Genomic DNA, 15220 nt, shown 5'->3' with positions numbered 1-15220 from the left:
CAATGTTCTCTCTCAATCTCTCTGTCTCTGTTTCTCTCTCTCAAACACACAGAAACACACACACACACACAAACACACACACACACACTGCTGCTATCACTGCCACCAACATTATTTGGTAAACTATCAGGTTCTAGGGAAAACACACACAACCCATCTATGCTATCCTTCTCATAATGAAGTGTAAATAATAAATATAAGATTAAATGTAAGGACCCATTGTGCTGTCCCAGATCCTATAACAATATAAGAAATTACATTAGCTAATTAGAAATAAAAAAATTATAATTAACATCAAGTGAAGAACTTCAAATATCTGAGCAAAAAAAACAAATCTATTTTCAGAGTAGACAGGGCATGTTTCTTAAGCAAACAACTCAAATATACCACCTATGTCTTGCTTCCATCTCTGTGCCAGGACTATAGAAGCTAATTCTCCCCTAGAGATCACTCACCATGAGGTTTAGTGTCCTAGAAACCAGCACCCTGCTTTTCTTCCCACAGCTTTCCTTCTGTCCCAGAGTTGCTGGATGACTTGTTGGAAAGGATCCCCTCTTTTTCTCAACATCTCCTGGATATTGATAGTCCAATGTGACCCCAACCACCAGCAAGCTGTACAACTGTGGTTCACCTTTTGCTCTCTCCTGCTCAGAGCCGTTGTGCAATCAGTTAGCCTTGAATGGAGCCATGTGTCCTGTGTTTTATCATCCCATGGTGTAAGGAAATATGTAACACTGTGGTTGTTAGAAAAAGCACTCTCAGGGCTCCCAGATTGGTGAATGCACTCAGCTGTTCTATATTTGGTTACTCTCTTTGTTTTCTTCTCAAAAGAGCCTAATTCCGGTTGATGTCTTGGGCATCCGGTCGATGTCTTGGGCATCCTGCCATGGACACCTTACTCTTCCCCCACACCCTCTCCCCGAATCGCCTACTTTAATTTCACCCAAAGAGTTCTGCGAGAAGACATAAGAGTGTGGTGTGATGAGGAGAGGATGAAAGTGTTGTTGTGCTCACTGGTCTGCAGACCTGAGCATGACACTAGCTACACTTCTGGAATTTGGAGACACAAGCACTGTCTGTGGTACAGTGATCATAACCACACACACTCTTACCAGCCTCCATGCACTGAAAACCCTATTTCCTGTAGGCAGAAACAAGCCCAGGCATTTGCCAAGACTTCTCATCTCATTCTGGTTTCATTGGAGGTGCTTAATCTCAGACAAGACCATCAGAAATCAGTTTGTATTACCTGAACTTTATCAGGGAGAAGCATTTCTAACCCAAAGCAACCACCTAGAAAACAAGATTATAAGACTAGCTCAACAAAGGAACACGAAGAGAGTATAGATTTATTTTTCTCCAGTGGCATCTTCTGCAGTGAAGAACATCCTTAAATACCTAATAATGTTTGTATATCTGAACTACTGAATAAGAAAAAATAATGCAAAAGAGAGAAGTGTGGAACAAGAATAAAGTGAAAGAAAAATGGAAATATTTTAACTATATGGGGAAAATACTAGAAGGATAATCTCCTACTACATGATGTATTTAATAAGGTAGGGAAAAGGTGAAATGATGCCTTTAAATTATGACTGGAAGAGATAGATTGTGAGAAACAATATCTGATTAAATCATTGGGGTGAATGAGTGAGCACATAGGCACACACACATGCACGCACACATTGCTCCACTATTAATATTGATACCTTCAGCATTCTTTACAAAGAAAATCACCTTGCAGGTCTATAGAGTATATGAATATTATGGGAAAGTGGAACTGGTCTCTTTCCTATTTCCTTTTAATATTAATTGCCTGATCAAACACATTACTATCACAATGGGTAGACCAGGTATATCAGTGACTCAAAGCTTCAAAGTGACAGCTTATAAAGGGATACAAGGAATCTTGCATTGCAAAGAAAAAGAAAAAGATCTAGAAGCTGTGCCTCTGCCCTACCTCCACTCTGCCCTACCACTGCCACTGCTGAAAAGAAGGAAGGAAAGGAGAGACAGAAGGGCGTTTAACCACACTTTACGATTGCTGTGGGGAGAGGGAAAAAAAACTCAACACTTTTGGCATAAGATTATTTCCAAGCGACTGTTTGCGGCTGTTGCAGCTGCCATCAGCATGAGCTGGTGGGAAAACAGCACCCAGTGGTGCATCTTACCTGAAGAGCAGAGAAGTGCAGGCAGATGTAGGTGAAGCACAGGAGCAGCCCCAGTCCCTGAATTACAGAGGCCACCAGCAATAGCTTGTTCCTCTCGAATCTTGGCCTGGCTGCATTTCCCACATTCTCTTCCAGGGGTTGGACCCTTTCCATCTTCACAATCTGGGTAGAGGGAAGATGAAGATATGGAAAAGGGGAACCTGCGATAAAACTGAAGTTTTCCCCAGAAAGGAGGAGGTAAAGACAAAACAAAGCCTATCAATCAGAAAATAGGCAAAGGTCCCAGGGCCAGAGATAAAAGGCGATTGAAAGAGCAAAGCGGACTCTCTCAGTTTTAACGCTGCAACTTTTGCAGGCAGGCGGGGGAACTTCTTTGTGACTAATCTGAATTTCCCCTTTACTTTCTTTCTTTTTTTTTTCCTCTGGGCTAACAGGGAGTTGTTTTTGTGACATTCCAGTTCTGATTTGAGTGACTGTGAAATGACAGTCATAAAAGTATGCTATTTTCTTAACTTATTGCACCAGTAACAAATTGTGGGTCACTTGGTAAAGATAAAAATCATCATCCGTTAATGTAGCAGCTCATATATCCCTTCCCCAAGGTGTCCTAAATCATAGAAAAGATTTAGGGGAAATGCTGGCCCAAGGTTCTTATCTGCACTTTACTATGTAACTAAACATTGAACCCCTCTCACAGATTCAGAAAGAAAGCACACACAGATCATTCTTGAATGAAAAAGACAAAACAAGAAAATAGGACACTGGGTCATGCAGAAGTAAAGGAGAGATCCTTGGTTGTAGTCTACTGCATAAAAATAAACTACCTTTTGGAAGCATTTACTATGTGTCAGACACTGTGTTAGATGGACTTGCAATCTTTCTCTCATTTAACCCTTTGAGGCAAATTCAATAAACAATTATATGATTAATTTTCTGCATACCAGAAAAGAAGCAGAAGGGTATCCTTGTCTCCTTTCCTTCCACTTCACATTTCTCCCGTACATAATTTTTCCACGAATGAACAAATGAATAGATGTAAATAAGCCTTGAAGATTATTTCTTTCTTTGAGGTCGTGGCTGGCCTCAGAACTTGAAAAGTAAGAGTATTCTATCAATAGACACCAGGTACCCTTTACCACTAAAATAAACAATGAAATGAAATAAATGATAAAATTACTTATAACGTAAAGTTCAAATTGGCAAATATTTACTGAGTACATCATATGAGGCTGGCACTGTACTGGACAACATAAGGCTGCTGGGGAAAAGCTGTTTAAGAAGGAATTGTCTCTCTTTGTGGCTAAGTATGTCTCTCTCAGCTCCCCATAAGGCACCCAACAGATATGTAAAGAAAGGAGGGAGAAATATTTTGGATATTGACAGTATGAGTTGTTATACCACTTCACTTCACAGAAAAAATGGAAATGAGGCATACTTAAAAGAGAAAGTTTGTGGGAAATGTAAAGTACATTTATGACTACAGTATTAATCAATTAAAATATGAATTAATACCTTCACTACAAAAATTATGCCTTGCATTAGGAGAACATACTGGTGTTGAGAAATTTAAGTTTTATCTGAAAGATAAGGTAACTAAGGCACAATATCATAGACTCCAAGCCAAAACTAGAAATCAAGTTGTATCCAAACATATTTGTCACAGTTATTCCCTTGAACAAAGCTTGTGTTACATACAGGGTGTGGAGAAAAAAGTTGAAGGAAAAATCAGTGTGTAAATCCCAATTCTTGTGTAATAGTTCATCATAAAAGAGTATTAAAATCAGTAACTATTTACTCATCAATTTTCAAAAAATAAGAGTCACAGCAAAAAAAAAAAGCCATAAATACTATTGGAAACTAGAAATAAGCTGAAAAAGTAGTAAAAACTATTCATGCTGAAAATCGTAGATAACATTTTTAAATTACTGTCAAAAGAATGAAAAAAATAAACATTTACCATGCACATACTTGTGCCTTAAGCAGCATTTCTTCTCAGTGTTAATATCATGGCTCCGAGAAAGAAAAATCTTTGCACAGAGTCATCTCTACCCACATTTAGGCTAACACTTGGATGACACACCTCTCATTTTTATTGTCTTGTCGTCCTACTACCATATTTTGCCTAGTTGTAATTTTTGTTGATGTTTAAGTGATATTTTACACTTAATTGTCTCTTTTTTTATTGAAGACGTTTTCACAGCTCTTCACATTCTTTGTGGAAAGAGATACACACACACACACACATACACACACACACACACACATCAGGCTGGAAGTTTCAGGCACAGCTTTTTGATAGACTATCTAGGCATTCCAAAGTTCATCATTGGGCTAGTCTAGCATTTGAACAAATGAAATCACTATTAGAGTTATCATTGCTGACCTTTCAGTCTCAGGCACATGAGCAGAGTCCTCCATCTTCAAAACGTTTTTTAAAAAATAAAGCTTAATTGTTTTTAAAGGGGTCAAATACGTTACTAAATCTATGGGCAATTTTTTTCATTTACATTTATTTATTTATTTTAGAGACAGGGTCTCGCTCTGTTGCCCAGGCTGGAGTAGAGTAGCACAATCATAGCTCACTGTAATCCGGAACTCCTGGGCTTGAGCGATCCTCCTGCCTCAGCCTCCCAAGTAGCTAGGACTATAGACACGCAACACCAGGTCTGGTTAATTTCTTTTAAAATTTCTTGTAGAGACTCCCTATGTTTCCCAGGCTGGTTACAAACGCCTAGCCTCAAGCAATCCTCCTGCCTTGGCCTCCCAAAGCACTGGGTTTATAGGCATCAGCCACCAAGCCTGGTGGCAATTTTTCTTAAAGTATCTCACAAATATTAAATACATAAGCACACCAGAGCAAATCAGCCTTAAAATAAAGCCACAGGATGTAAAATAAACCAAAGTAATTATCTTCCCATAGACTATTAACCTCCTAAATGAATAGCCATTTCAAGACTACAGAAAATATGGAAAAGAAAAGGGCTTTGACCACTCACAAGATACCTCATGTTCAGAAAGAAGCAAAAAACATTTGGGTTTTTTTTTTTCTTTGGTTTGAGGGTTTTGTTGTTGTTTGGATTTTTTGGTGTCTGGGTTTTGGTTTTGGGGTTTTTTGGTGATAAAAAAATCTACATTTTTCATTTATCTCTAAGTCAGATTTTCATTTGTCCATTCAACAAGACTGAGCCAAATACTAGAGGAAAAGACACAAACAAAACACATTTTTAGTCCGCAGGGAGGTCACAGACAGGAAAGCGGAATGTCCACAACCTGGAAAGTTCTGGGTCCTAGGTATCAGTGCAGAAGGGAAGGGTGCAGGGGGACAGGTTCTAATCTACACTGGGATTAGGACAGGAGCAGCTTCCTTGATCTGGGAGAAACGAGAAGCAGTCTGGCCATCTGGGGCACCGGGGAGGGGCAGTGCCTGTTGGGCCAGGAGTGAGGGCAGTGGAGCCTGTTTGTGCAGTGTCAGTTCAGGGAACTACAGCTGAAGAGGAAGATGGTGAAGGAGAGTGGCTGCTGGAGAAGAGGCTCAGAAGAGTCTGTTGTAAATGGACTTTTGTTACAAGTTAAGGACTTTGGACTTCATGCTGCAGCTACTGGAGAAACATGGAGAGGTTTGAAGCAGAATGTGATATGATATGATTACATTTTAGAATTACAAAAAAAATCACTCTGACTGAGGGAAATAGAAATGGCAGGTACTTCAGGAAATAATTCTAGGGGGGAAAAAAGAGACAGATATGGCAAGGCAGGATCAAGTTGGCCAATTGGAAGACATTTCCAGGGTGCTCTGTGCCAGCTGAGGGAATGAGTGAGATCTAAAATTCCACCTCTGCAGTCAGCTCTCTAAGCCCTCCCTCCTGGTACAGGAAGTTTCCTCCTGCAGGAAGGGATATGTTTATCATCCCACAAAGGTGAACTTTGCTTCCCAAGCCCTGAACAAAGGGCTGTACTCATTTAAATGCAGGCTCTTTTTCTAATTTATAAACCCGCAGGGGGTGCCTTGTTCTAAAACACACAAAGACAGTGGTATAAGCTAGGGACCTTGAGTCTGCAATGATTCAAGTGAGAAATAAGGTCCTAAACTAAAGCAGGGAGGACACAAAAGGAGAAGACACTTACAGTGGCTCTTCATTCACCAGACATTCTGAGAGTGTACTCAGTGCCAAGCTCTGAGCATACACAGGGAGTCATAGATAAACTCTGCCCTGGGACAAGTGATAGAGTGATGTGGGAGGTGATGGAAACAAATGCATTTTCAAATGTCAAAATCTGATTTGTAATCTGCCTTTTCAACCTATTCCTGATCCTAATGTCACTGTCCTGATTAATGTTTTTGTACTCCAGGACCTCAAAATCCAAGAATCAACTTTGAATCATCCTCGTTCCCAGTCATCAAGCTTTGTAGGCTAGCCCTGCAATGCAGTTTTTTCTTTCCTCCTCTTTGCCATTCCTATTGCTTCTAATCCAAACTCTTATTACTCCTCACTTGAGCTCCTGCAGTCAGCTCTCCAAGCCCTTCATCCTGGCACAGGTTTCCTCCTGCAGGAGCTCCAAGTTTTCCTTCCAAACTTATCTCCCTCTATTTTCTGATTATTTCTAATATTCACTCTGCCTCAAACACCCTTACCCTCCACCTCTGACTATCAAAACCCTACATGTTACACATTCCCCATGAAGGGCTGTCCTGTGAGGTAGTGAGCTTGCTGTGTTCTAGAAGTACTAAACAAAAACCTTGAAGAAATTCTGTTCAGAGAATTCTAGCATTGAGTAGAGGGTTGATAGGATCAGTGGCTCCCAAAGCCTAGTTTATCATCTGAATCACTAGGAGAACTTTTTAATGATTCTGACTCCTAATACCTTCACTCTAGAAATTCTGATTCCTTGGGTGTCTTAGTCTATTTTGTTTTGCTATAAAGGAATACACAAGGCTGGGTAACTTGTAAGGAAAAAAAGGTTTATTTGGCTCACAATTCTGATGGCTGCAACATTCAAGGTTGGACATTTGCATCTTGTGAGGGCCTCATGGTGCTTCTACTCATAGTGGAAGGTAAAAGGAGCTAGAGTGTGGAGATATCACATGGTAAGAGAGAAAGCAAGATACAAGAGAGAGGTGTCAGGCTCTCTTTAACAACCAGCTCTTGCAGGAACTAATACAGTGAGAACTCACTCACCCCAAAAGGAGGGCATTAATCTATTCATGAGAGACCTGCTTTCATGACCCAAACACTTCCCATTAGGCCCCACTTCCAACACTGGAGCTCAAATTTCAACATAAGGCTTGGAGGGGACAAACATCGAAACCATAGCAGTAGGTTTGGAGTGATGTCTTTTGAAGCCATATTTCTAAAATAGTCCATAAGAGCCAGACTTGTGAATCTCCCTAAATGACCACTGAAGGTCTCTTTCACCATTACTTTCTATGATAGGAAGCCTCACCCGGATTTCCCAGAAGAATGCAGCTGTTTTCACCTCTGTGTTGAGAGCATTTATTATGCTCTGTTTCATCTTGTAATTCTTTAAATCTATTTCAGGGGGAGGAGGGAGGAGGTGGGGATGGTTAATGGGTACAAAAAAAAAAAAAGAAGAAAGAATCAAAAGACCTACTATTTGGTAGCACAATAGGGTGACTATAGTCAATAATAACTTAATTGTATATTTTTAAATAAGTTAAAGAATGTAATTGGATTGCTTGTAACTCAAAGGATAAATGCTTGAGGGAATGGATATCCCATTCTCCATGATGGACTTATTTCACATTACATGCCTGTATCAAAATATCTTACATACCCCATAAATACATATACCTACTATGTATTCACAATTTTTTAATTAATTTAAAACTTTTTAAATAAAAAATAAAATAAAAATAAAATTTCAAAAATATACATAAATAAATAAATCTATTTCAGTCTCCCCCATGATGTTGCAAGTTCCTGAGGTTAGGAGTCCTATATTGTACTCTCACAGGGCCAAATTGAATTTGCCTGCAATAGAGCTGAAACACACTGTTCACAGGACCAGAAATAATGAGAGTCTAAACAATACTGAAAACAGCACTATTAAATACAGAAGTCTCCTGGTAGCTGGACTTTGATCTTAGAGGTGAAAGATTAGCAAACCTGAAATGTATACTTTTCATTGAAACCGGATGCACACCATTAGTTCAAATACAAATGTGAACTCCTGTGATGATATTCCATTTGGGTTTCAGACTCACTAGTCTCTCACTTGTCAACCCCTTTTGTTCTGATGCCAATTTTCCCTTTCATTCTTCATGTTGCTTAGTTTTTTTTTTTTTTTAAATCTTGACCACTGGCAGTTATTTTAGGGCATGATGACAGATTCTAAAACTTAGTGGCACAAAACAGCTACTGAAATTTTTCTCTGAATGGAACTGTACCCATGATGTACCACACCATTATAGAAAGCAAATATCTAGACAGACTTTTGACACACAAAAAATTACATTTTAAATTGCGTATTTAAAATATGTGTGCAACGCCAAGAACACGTAAAAATCTACAAGTACATTTTTCAACTCACAATAGGATATAAGCAATTTTCTTTTTCCAAAAAATCAACTTTATTAAAATATAATTTTAGACAATAAATTGCATTATTTAAAGTGTACAATTAGATGAGCTTTCACAATTGTATACACTCACAAAACCACCAACACAATCAAGATAAACTTAATTCATCTTCAAAAGATAATTTCTTTAAATAGAAATCATTCCAAAAGCAAATCTATACTGAATACATGAGACATTAATCCCCTCTCCTTTTCAAAATAAATCCAACTGAGTATAAATTAGAATTAGCATAAACCTATGTTTCTCAACTAAGGGTAGATTTGCCCCCTAGGGGTCATTTGAAAATATTTAGAGACATTTTTGTTTATCTGGATTGGGGGTAGGGTGCCACTAGTATCTAGTGGATAGAGGCTGGAGATGTTAATAAACATTCCACTCAGAATACCTCACCGCCATCAACAACAAAGGACTATCAGCCTAAAATGTCAAGAGTGCTGAGGTTGAGAAACCCTGATGTGGATACATCCATGCCCATAATTGATTAGGAATGAGGCAATACAATATTCACTCTCTGAGTTTTTGCATATGTTTATTGTCCTGTCTGAAACACCTCTCCACTCCTCAGCAACCACCCTATGAAGCGGGTACTATTTTCTCCCCATTTTACAGTTGAGACGAACTGAGGCTTAGAGAGATGAACTAACTTGGCCAAGGTCACACACTTAGTACATGGCAGAGCTGGTATCCGAATCCAGCTTTGTTTACTCTGGAGCCTGTTCTTAAACTGTGTGTGATACTACTGATCTTTTTAAATGAAATATAAGTTCTGCATCTGGCCTAGATGCCCAGTAAACAGTTTATCTAAGCAGATATTAATACACCAAATGCACACAGCTACTAATCCAGTAAGAAAAAAAGAACTTCTTCCTGTCAATTCGATCAAGGGTGTTCAATCTTTTGGCTTCTCTGGCAACACTGGAAGAAGAAGAATTATCTTGGGCTACCATACAATACAATAACACTAATGATAGCTAATGAGCTAAAAAAAGAATTGCAAAAATGTCTCATAATGTTTTAAGAAAGTTTATAAGTTTGTGTTGGGCTGCACTGAAAGCCGTCCTGGGCCACATGTGGACCACAGGCCGCGGGTTGAACAAACTTAAATTAGATCTTTTCTTTTCAGATTATTGATGAATGGGAGTACATCTTCCATTTATTTTGTGCTTTCTCTGTGTCAGGCACAAAAGCTTTCTTTCATTCAATCCTCCTGCGAACACTCTGCCTGGTTATTACTAACACATCTTTAACACAAGGAACCAGAATCTCAGGGTAACCTAAGCACAACAGCATTGGGAGTTAAACCAAGATCATCTTGGTTTGCCTGCTTGTTTAACTGTACCAGACCACTCAATTGCTGGTGTTATGGCCTGAATGTTTGTGTTCCTGCAACCCCCCACCCCAAATTCATATGTTGAAGCCCTACCTCCAATGTGATTGTATTTGGAGATGGGGCCTTTGGAAAGTAGTCGAGTCATGAGGGCAGGGCCCTGGTCTGATGGAATTTAGGGCCTTTATAAGAAAAGACACCAGAGACCTTGAGCCATCTCTCTCTCCATCAAGTGAGGACACAGCAAGAAGGTGGCCGTCTGCAAGCCAAGAAAAGAACCCTCACCAGAACCCAACCATGTTGGCACACTGGCCCAGAGTTCCAGCCTCCAGAACTGTGAGAAAATAAATTATTGTTGTTTAAGCACCCACATTATGGGTGTCTTATGGCAGCCCAAGCAGACTAAGATGGCTGGAAATTATAAAATTGTACCAAAAGAGCATTGCTTCTTGAAGTTTCTCTAACTTCTTCTGTGATAACATGAATTTTATCCTCTGTGGTAACAAGAATTTTACCTATCATTCTCTATGATAACAAGAATTTTATCCTGTTACCTTCGATGTCCTTATAAGAATATTCTTAAATGTCTTTCCTATTTTGGAACTAGAATAAAATAGTCTACGTAATACACCAAGCAGCATGTCTAGACAGAGTCGGCCTACGCAAATGTTATGGTGTTGCAAAACAAACAAACAAAAAACCTGTAAGCCTTTTTAGTGTTTATTGTTTCACTGACATATGTTGCATTAAACATCTCTTAAAGCTTTCTTCAGGTGCAATCAGCAATCATCAACATCTTTATCCCAATCATAGCATGAGACACTGAACCCCAGTAAGCTCTAGTTTTAAAATTGCCTCAAATCCTCAATGGGATTTACCTCTTGGGGTTGCTATAGGGTTTACATGGGACAATGTTTACACCCATTAGCACTGTCTTACAAATAGAAGGTGCACAATAATTGCGATAAGTGTGGTCTGTGGTCTGTGTCCACAAATGGCTGCATCCACGTCACTCAGGAGCTTGTTAGAAAAGCAGAATCCCAGGCCCCACCCCAGACCTATCAAATCAAAATCCAGATTTTAAAAAGATTTGCATCCACATGAAATTTGAAAAGCACTTAGTTAAATTATTAACAGAAAGAGTGAGTTCATAAAGACTCAGAAGACTAAGCGCAGATCCCTGACAAGACACTAGAAACTTCCTTCCATAACAACATCTTACATCTTAAAACATACATGAGTTTTGGCTGAGCCCCATCCCCACCCTAGGCATCAGCAGGGTAGGAATCCCCTTACATGGGCATCTACCCTCATCTATGCACCCAATTCATCCCCTTAATTCCCTTCTTTCTCCAGCCCAGGGGATCTTTACACCATCAGGGGGCCAGAAAGCTTTCCGCTTACTCATCGAACATTTTCTGCTCCCCTTTGGGACAGAGCTTTTGAAACTCTAAAGTCAAGAGAATCTTTTTTTCTGCTTTGTGCCACCACATTCCTTCCCCCAAAGGTAATGAACATAGGCAAGCTAACTAAATGGGGCCAGGAAATAAAAGGAAATAGCCAGGGAAAAAAAATAAATTATTAATTTCAAAATAGTGCCCTGCCACATAAAGAACCAAATGAATGGTTCCTTATGATCAGAGACTGAGGGTGGATGGAGAGAAGTATAGCAATGAGCCATGATTTTCTCTCTCTCTCTTTTTGAAGGTAGTATTCCCTATCTCCACACTCATTACCACTGTATACAGTTTGGTCACCCCTTTCTGCCTCCTTAAGCTGTGCTCAGAAGTCTTTGGGGTATGTCCTTTCTGCAAATCTCACACATACACAAACACACACATGAAAAAAAAACAAACAAACAAAAACCTCTTCAGCTTTCTACAAATTGGCTCAGGGAATTACTGTAGACCTTTCCTTCCTACTGTCTGCCATGTTCCCTGGTGTTTTCTGCTGTTCTTACCCTTATTCTTCCTATGTTGGCTCAAATTCGCCCTGGTTATATTTGGAAGAGATCTCAACTTTCTGCTTCATCACTGACCCAGAAGTCCCAAAGGATGTCCTTATAGGAATTGCCCAGCTCCAGGTCCCAAAAATCCCTCTCCCCAGTGTTCAACCCTGTTTCTTACCACACCACCTCCCGTCTGCTCCGGACTCAGTTTGGGGAAGAATAATTACACTCTTCTCTTAGCACAGACCATAGTCTGCCCTGTGTCAGGGTTATGCATGTATGTGCTTGTCTCCCCTGGGTGGAGAAACTCCAAGACCCATTCATCTTCATATTCCCCTGCTTATTCCAGCACTAATCCATAGCTGTGCTCAATACATGAACAGAATTAGACTGGATTGTGGGGTGAAGTTTTATTCAGAGTTCCTTCTTTCCTTCTGCCCCTTCAGCTCCCCACTGTTCTCTGATCCTACCTTGATTTTATTTTTGACACTCTGGGCAAAAGTCAGATCTGTATGCAAATAAAAGCATTACTATTTCTAATTAAGCAAGTTATTTAGCTCCTATCTTTCATTTAGTCATCCACAAATGATAGATAAATAAATATAGGTAGAAGGCACACACAGAGAGAAACCATGCCTGATACATATTAGCATTCAATAATTGTTAGTTATCACTATTGTAGCTTAAAATTGACCATGATGAGAGTATTTATACCATGGAAATTGGTAAACATTATAAATTTTTTCAGAGAGCTGCTTTACCAGCAAATGACTAGGCTAGTGCCACATATCTAAATGATAATATTTTGGATCTATTATGGTAAATAAAACACTATTACAATTAATTTTATCTGTTTCTTTCAATTTTTTTGATATGACTGCTACAAAACAAAATTTTCTGAGAAAAGGTCTCACTCTGTTGCCCAGGCTGGAGTGGCATAATCACGGCTCACTGCAGCCTTGAACTCCTGGGCTTAAGCATTCTCCCACCTCAGCTTCCTGAGTAGCTGGGACACAGGAACGTGCCACCATGTACAGCTAATTTTTTTTATTCTTTGTAGGGACAGGGTCTCCCTATGTTGCCCAGGCTGATCTTGAACTCCTGACCTCAAGCAATCCTCCCGCCTCAGCCTGCCAAAGTGTTGGGACTATAGGCGTGAACCACCATTCCCAGCTGAAATTTTTGAATTACCTTGTGATATTTGTATTGGACAGTGCTGGGCTAGATAGACCCTAACACACATGGTAGGATGATGCCGTCACACCCCTCAGTGTGGTTCCCCAGGTATTTCTAGGAATACCAGGGAGCACTCATATGCTCCACAAATTGGTCCAGGCTGATGCTTGTCACCTCTGTCAACTGTTCTCTCTCTGAACTGTTGTTCTTCCTGAATCTTCAGGTCCCTCCCATGATCTAATCACTTTGATATTCCAGACTGACCTCTCTATTTGCTTGTTCCTATGTGCTGTGGGTTAGGTCCCCTCCACGGGTACTAGAAATGACTAGTCTCAGCACTCAAGAGCTCAGTACACCATTTCAAGGGCCACCGCCCACTTCCTCACAGCTTTCAGATGGCAGTGGGAAAGCCAACTCAGTGCCCATCAATGAAAAAATTCCCAAGACTCCTTATACTCAGAAGCCCCCTCTCCTTTCACACTCTCTCTTCAGTTACTATGACCCAGTCTTCCATCCCTGCCCCAGATATGAGGAACAAAATTCCCCTAAAATTTAAAAAAAAAATTCCCTACTTCTAACCCTTACATTACATCGAAGCTCCTCTATAATGTGTAAAATGTGGCATTTGGTTATTGCCAACTTAGCAAATATATATAAATTTTTTTTTCATTGATCTCTCAGTTACTGCTTAGAAAAATAAAAGACAGAAAAGTGTATTCATTTTCTTTTATTACTTGTATAGGAGATTGGTTAATACTAACAACTTATGTAAGCCATAAGAAACATAAAATATATGTAATAGATTACATACTAAACTGAGAAAGTCCCAAGTAACCACAAATTAGTCCCTTTCTAACCTCCTCTCACCTTCCCATTCCCACCAAAAGAACTTTAGCTGCATCATTTCCCTTGGGAATAGGGTTGGGCAGAGGATGGGAGCCAATTGCCAATTGTATTATATTCAAATTCTTTTTTTTCATGGAAAAACTGTCTTGTTTATTTGATTAAACAAAAATAAAATAAGCTTCATAGGAACAATTTTAAAGTCCAAAGAGACACCTACTTTGTTTTAAGGCTGTAGTAGCTGATACAGCATCTCCTTGCTACCTTCTCTAGCCTTCTCTGTGGACCACAGCAATACATTCAGAAGCCTGCTAGCTAACACAGGAGTTTTTGAACACTTTTCCATTGGTTAAATTCTTTATCACTGCATAAGGGTGGTAATCTTGAGGTTTTTATTGACTTAAATATAATCCTCAAGAGACTAGTAAGAAATACTTGCTTGTAGACCATTTCACAACACCTGGTTTTCCCTGGAAATTAGTGACTATTTACCTTTAAAGATCATCTGTTTTGTTGGCTTGAATGTAGTGAAAAGGGGACACTTTTACACTGCTGGTGGGAATGTAAACTAGTAGAGATTCCTTAAAGAACTAAAAGTAGAACTACCATTTGATCCAACAATCTCACTACTGGGTATCTCCCCACAGGAAAAGAAGTCATTATATGAAAAAGACACTTGGACACACATGTTTATAGCAGCACAATTCACAACTGCAAAAATATGGAACCAGCTCAAATGCCCATCAATCAACAAGTGGATAAAGAAATTGTGATACACACACACACACACACACACACACACCATGCAATACTACTCAGCCATAAAAATGAATGAAATAATGGCATTTGCAGCAATCTGGATGAAATTAGAGACCATTATTATAAGTGAACTAACCCAGGAATGGAAAACCAAACATTGTATGTTCTTGCTCATAAGTGGGAGCTAAGCTTTGAGGATGCAATGGCATAAGAATGATACAATGGACTTTGAGGACTCAGGGGAAATGGTGGGAGGGGCTGAGGGATAAAAGACTAAACATTGGGTACAGCGTACACTGCTCGGGTGATGGGTGCACCAAAGTCTCAGAAATTGCCACTACAGAACTTATCCATGTAACCAAACACAACCTGTTCCCCAAAAACCTATTAAAATAAAAAA

General features: G+C 39.5%; 1 protein-coding gene across 7 annotated transcripts in view; it reads right to left on the bottom strand.

The window, feature by feature from the left end:
* The window catches only part of TNFSF4 (TNF superfamily member 4), a 304021-nt gene that overhangs the window by 21229 nt on the left and 267572 nt on the right, over positions 1–15220 (bottom strand). For 2 of the 7 annotated variants that reach the window (XM_055111488.2, XM_008978314.5), the window contains exon 3: positions 2169–2330. The exons of 3 other annotated variants lie outside the window; for them this stretch is intronic. In XM_055111488.2, coding sequence (XP_054967463.1) covers positions 2169–2321 — 153 coding nt within the window. In that variant the 5' untranslated portion in view covers positions 2322–2330. Of the gene's footprint in view, positions 1–455; positions 784–2168; positions 2331–3109; positions 3284–15220 lie in introns of those variants that run through there. 2 more of the 7 variants (XM_003824669.5, XM_034940853.2) reach the window with 2 other exon arrangements.

This window comes from Pan paniscus, chromosome 1, assembly GCF_029289425.2.
Source record: "Pan paniscus chromosome 1, NHGRI_mPanPan1-v2.0_pri, whole genome shotgun sequence".
Lineage (NCBI taxonomy): Eukaryota > Metazoa > Chordata > Mammalia > Primates > Hominidae > Pan > Pan paniscus.
Note: the sequence above shows the minus strand (reverse complement) of the source record. Positions and strands in the feature narration are given on the sequence as shown.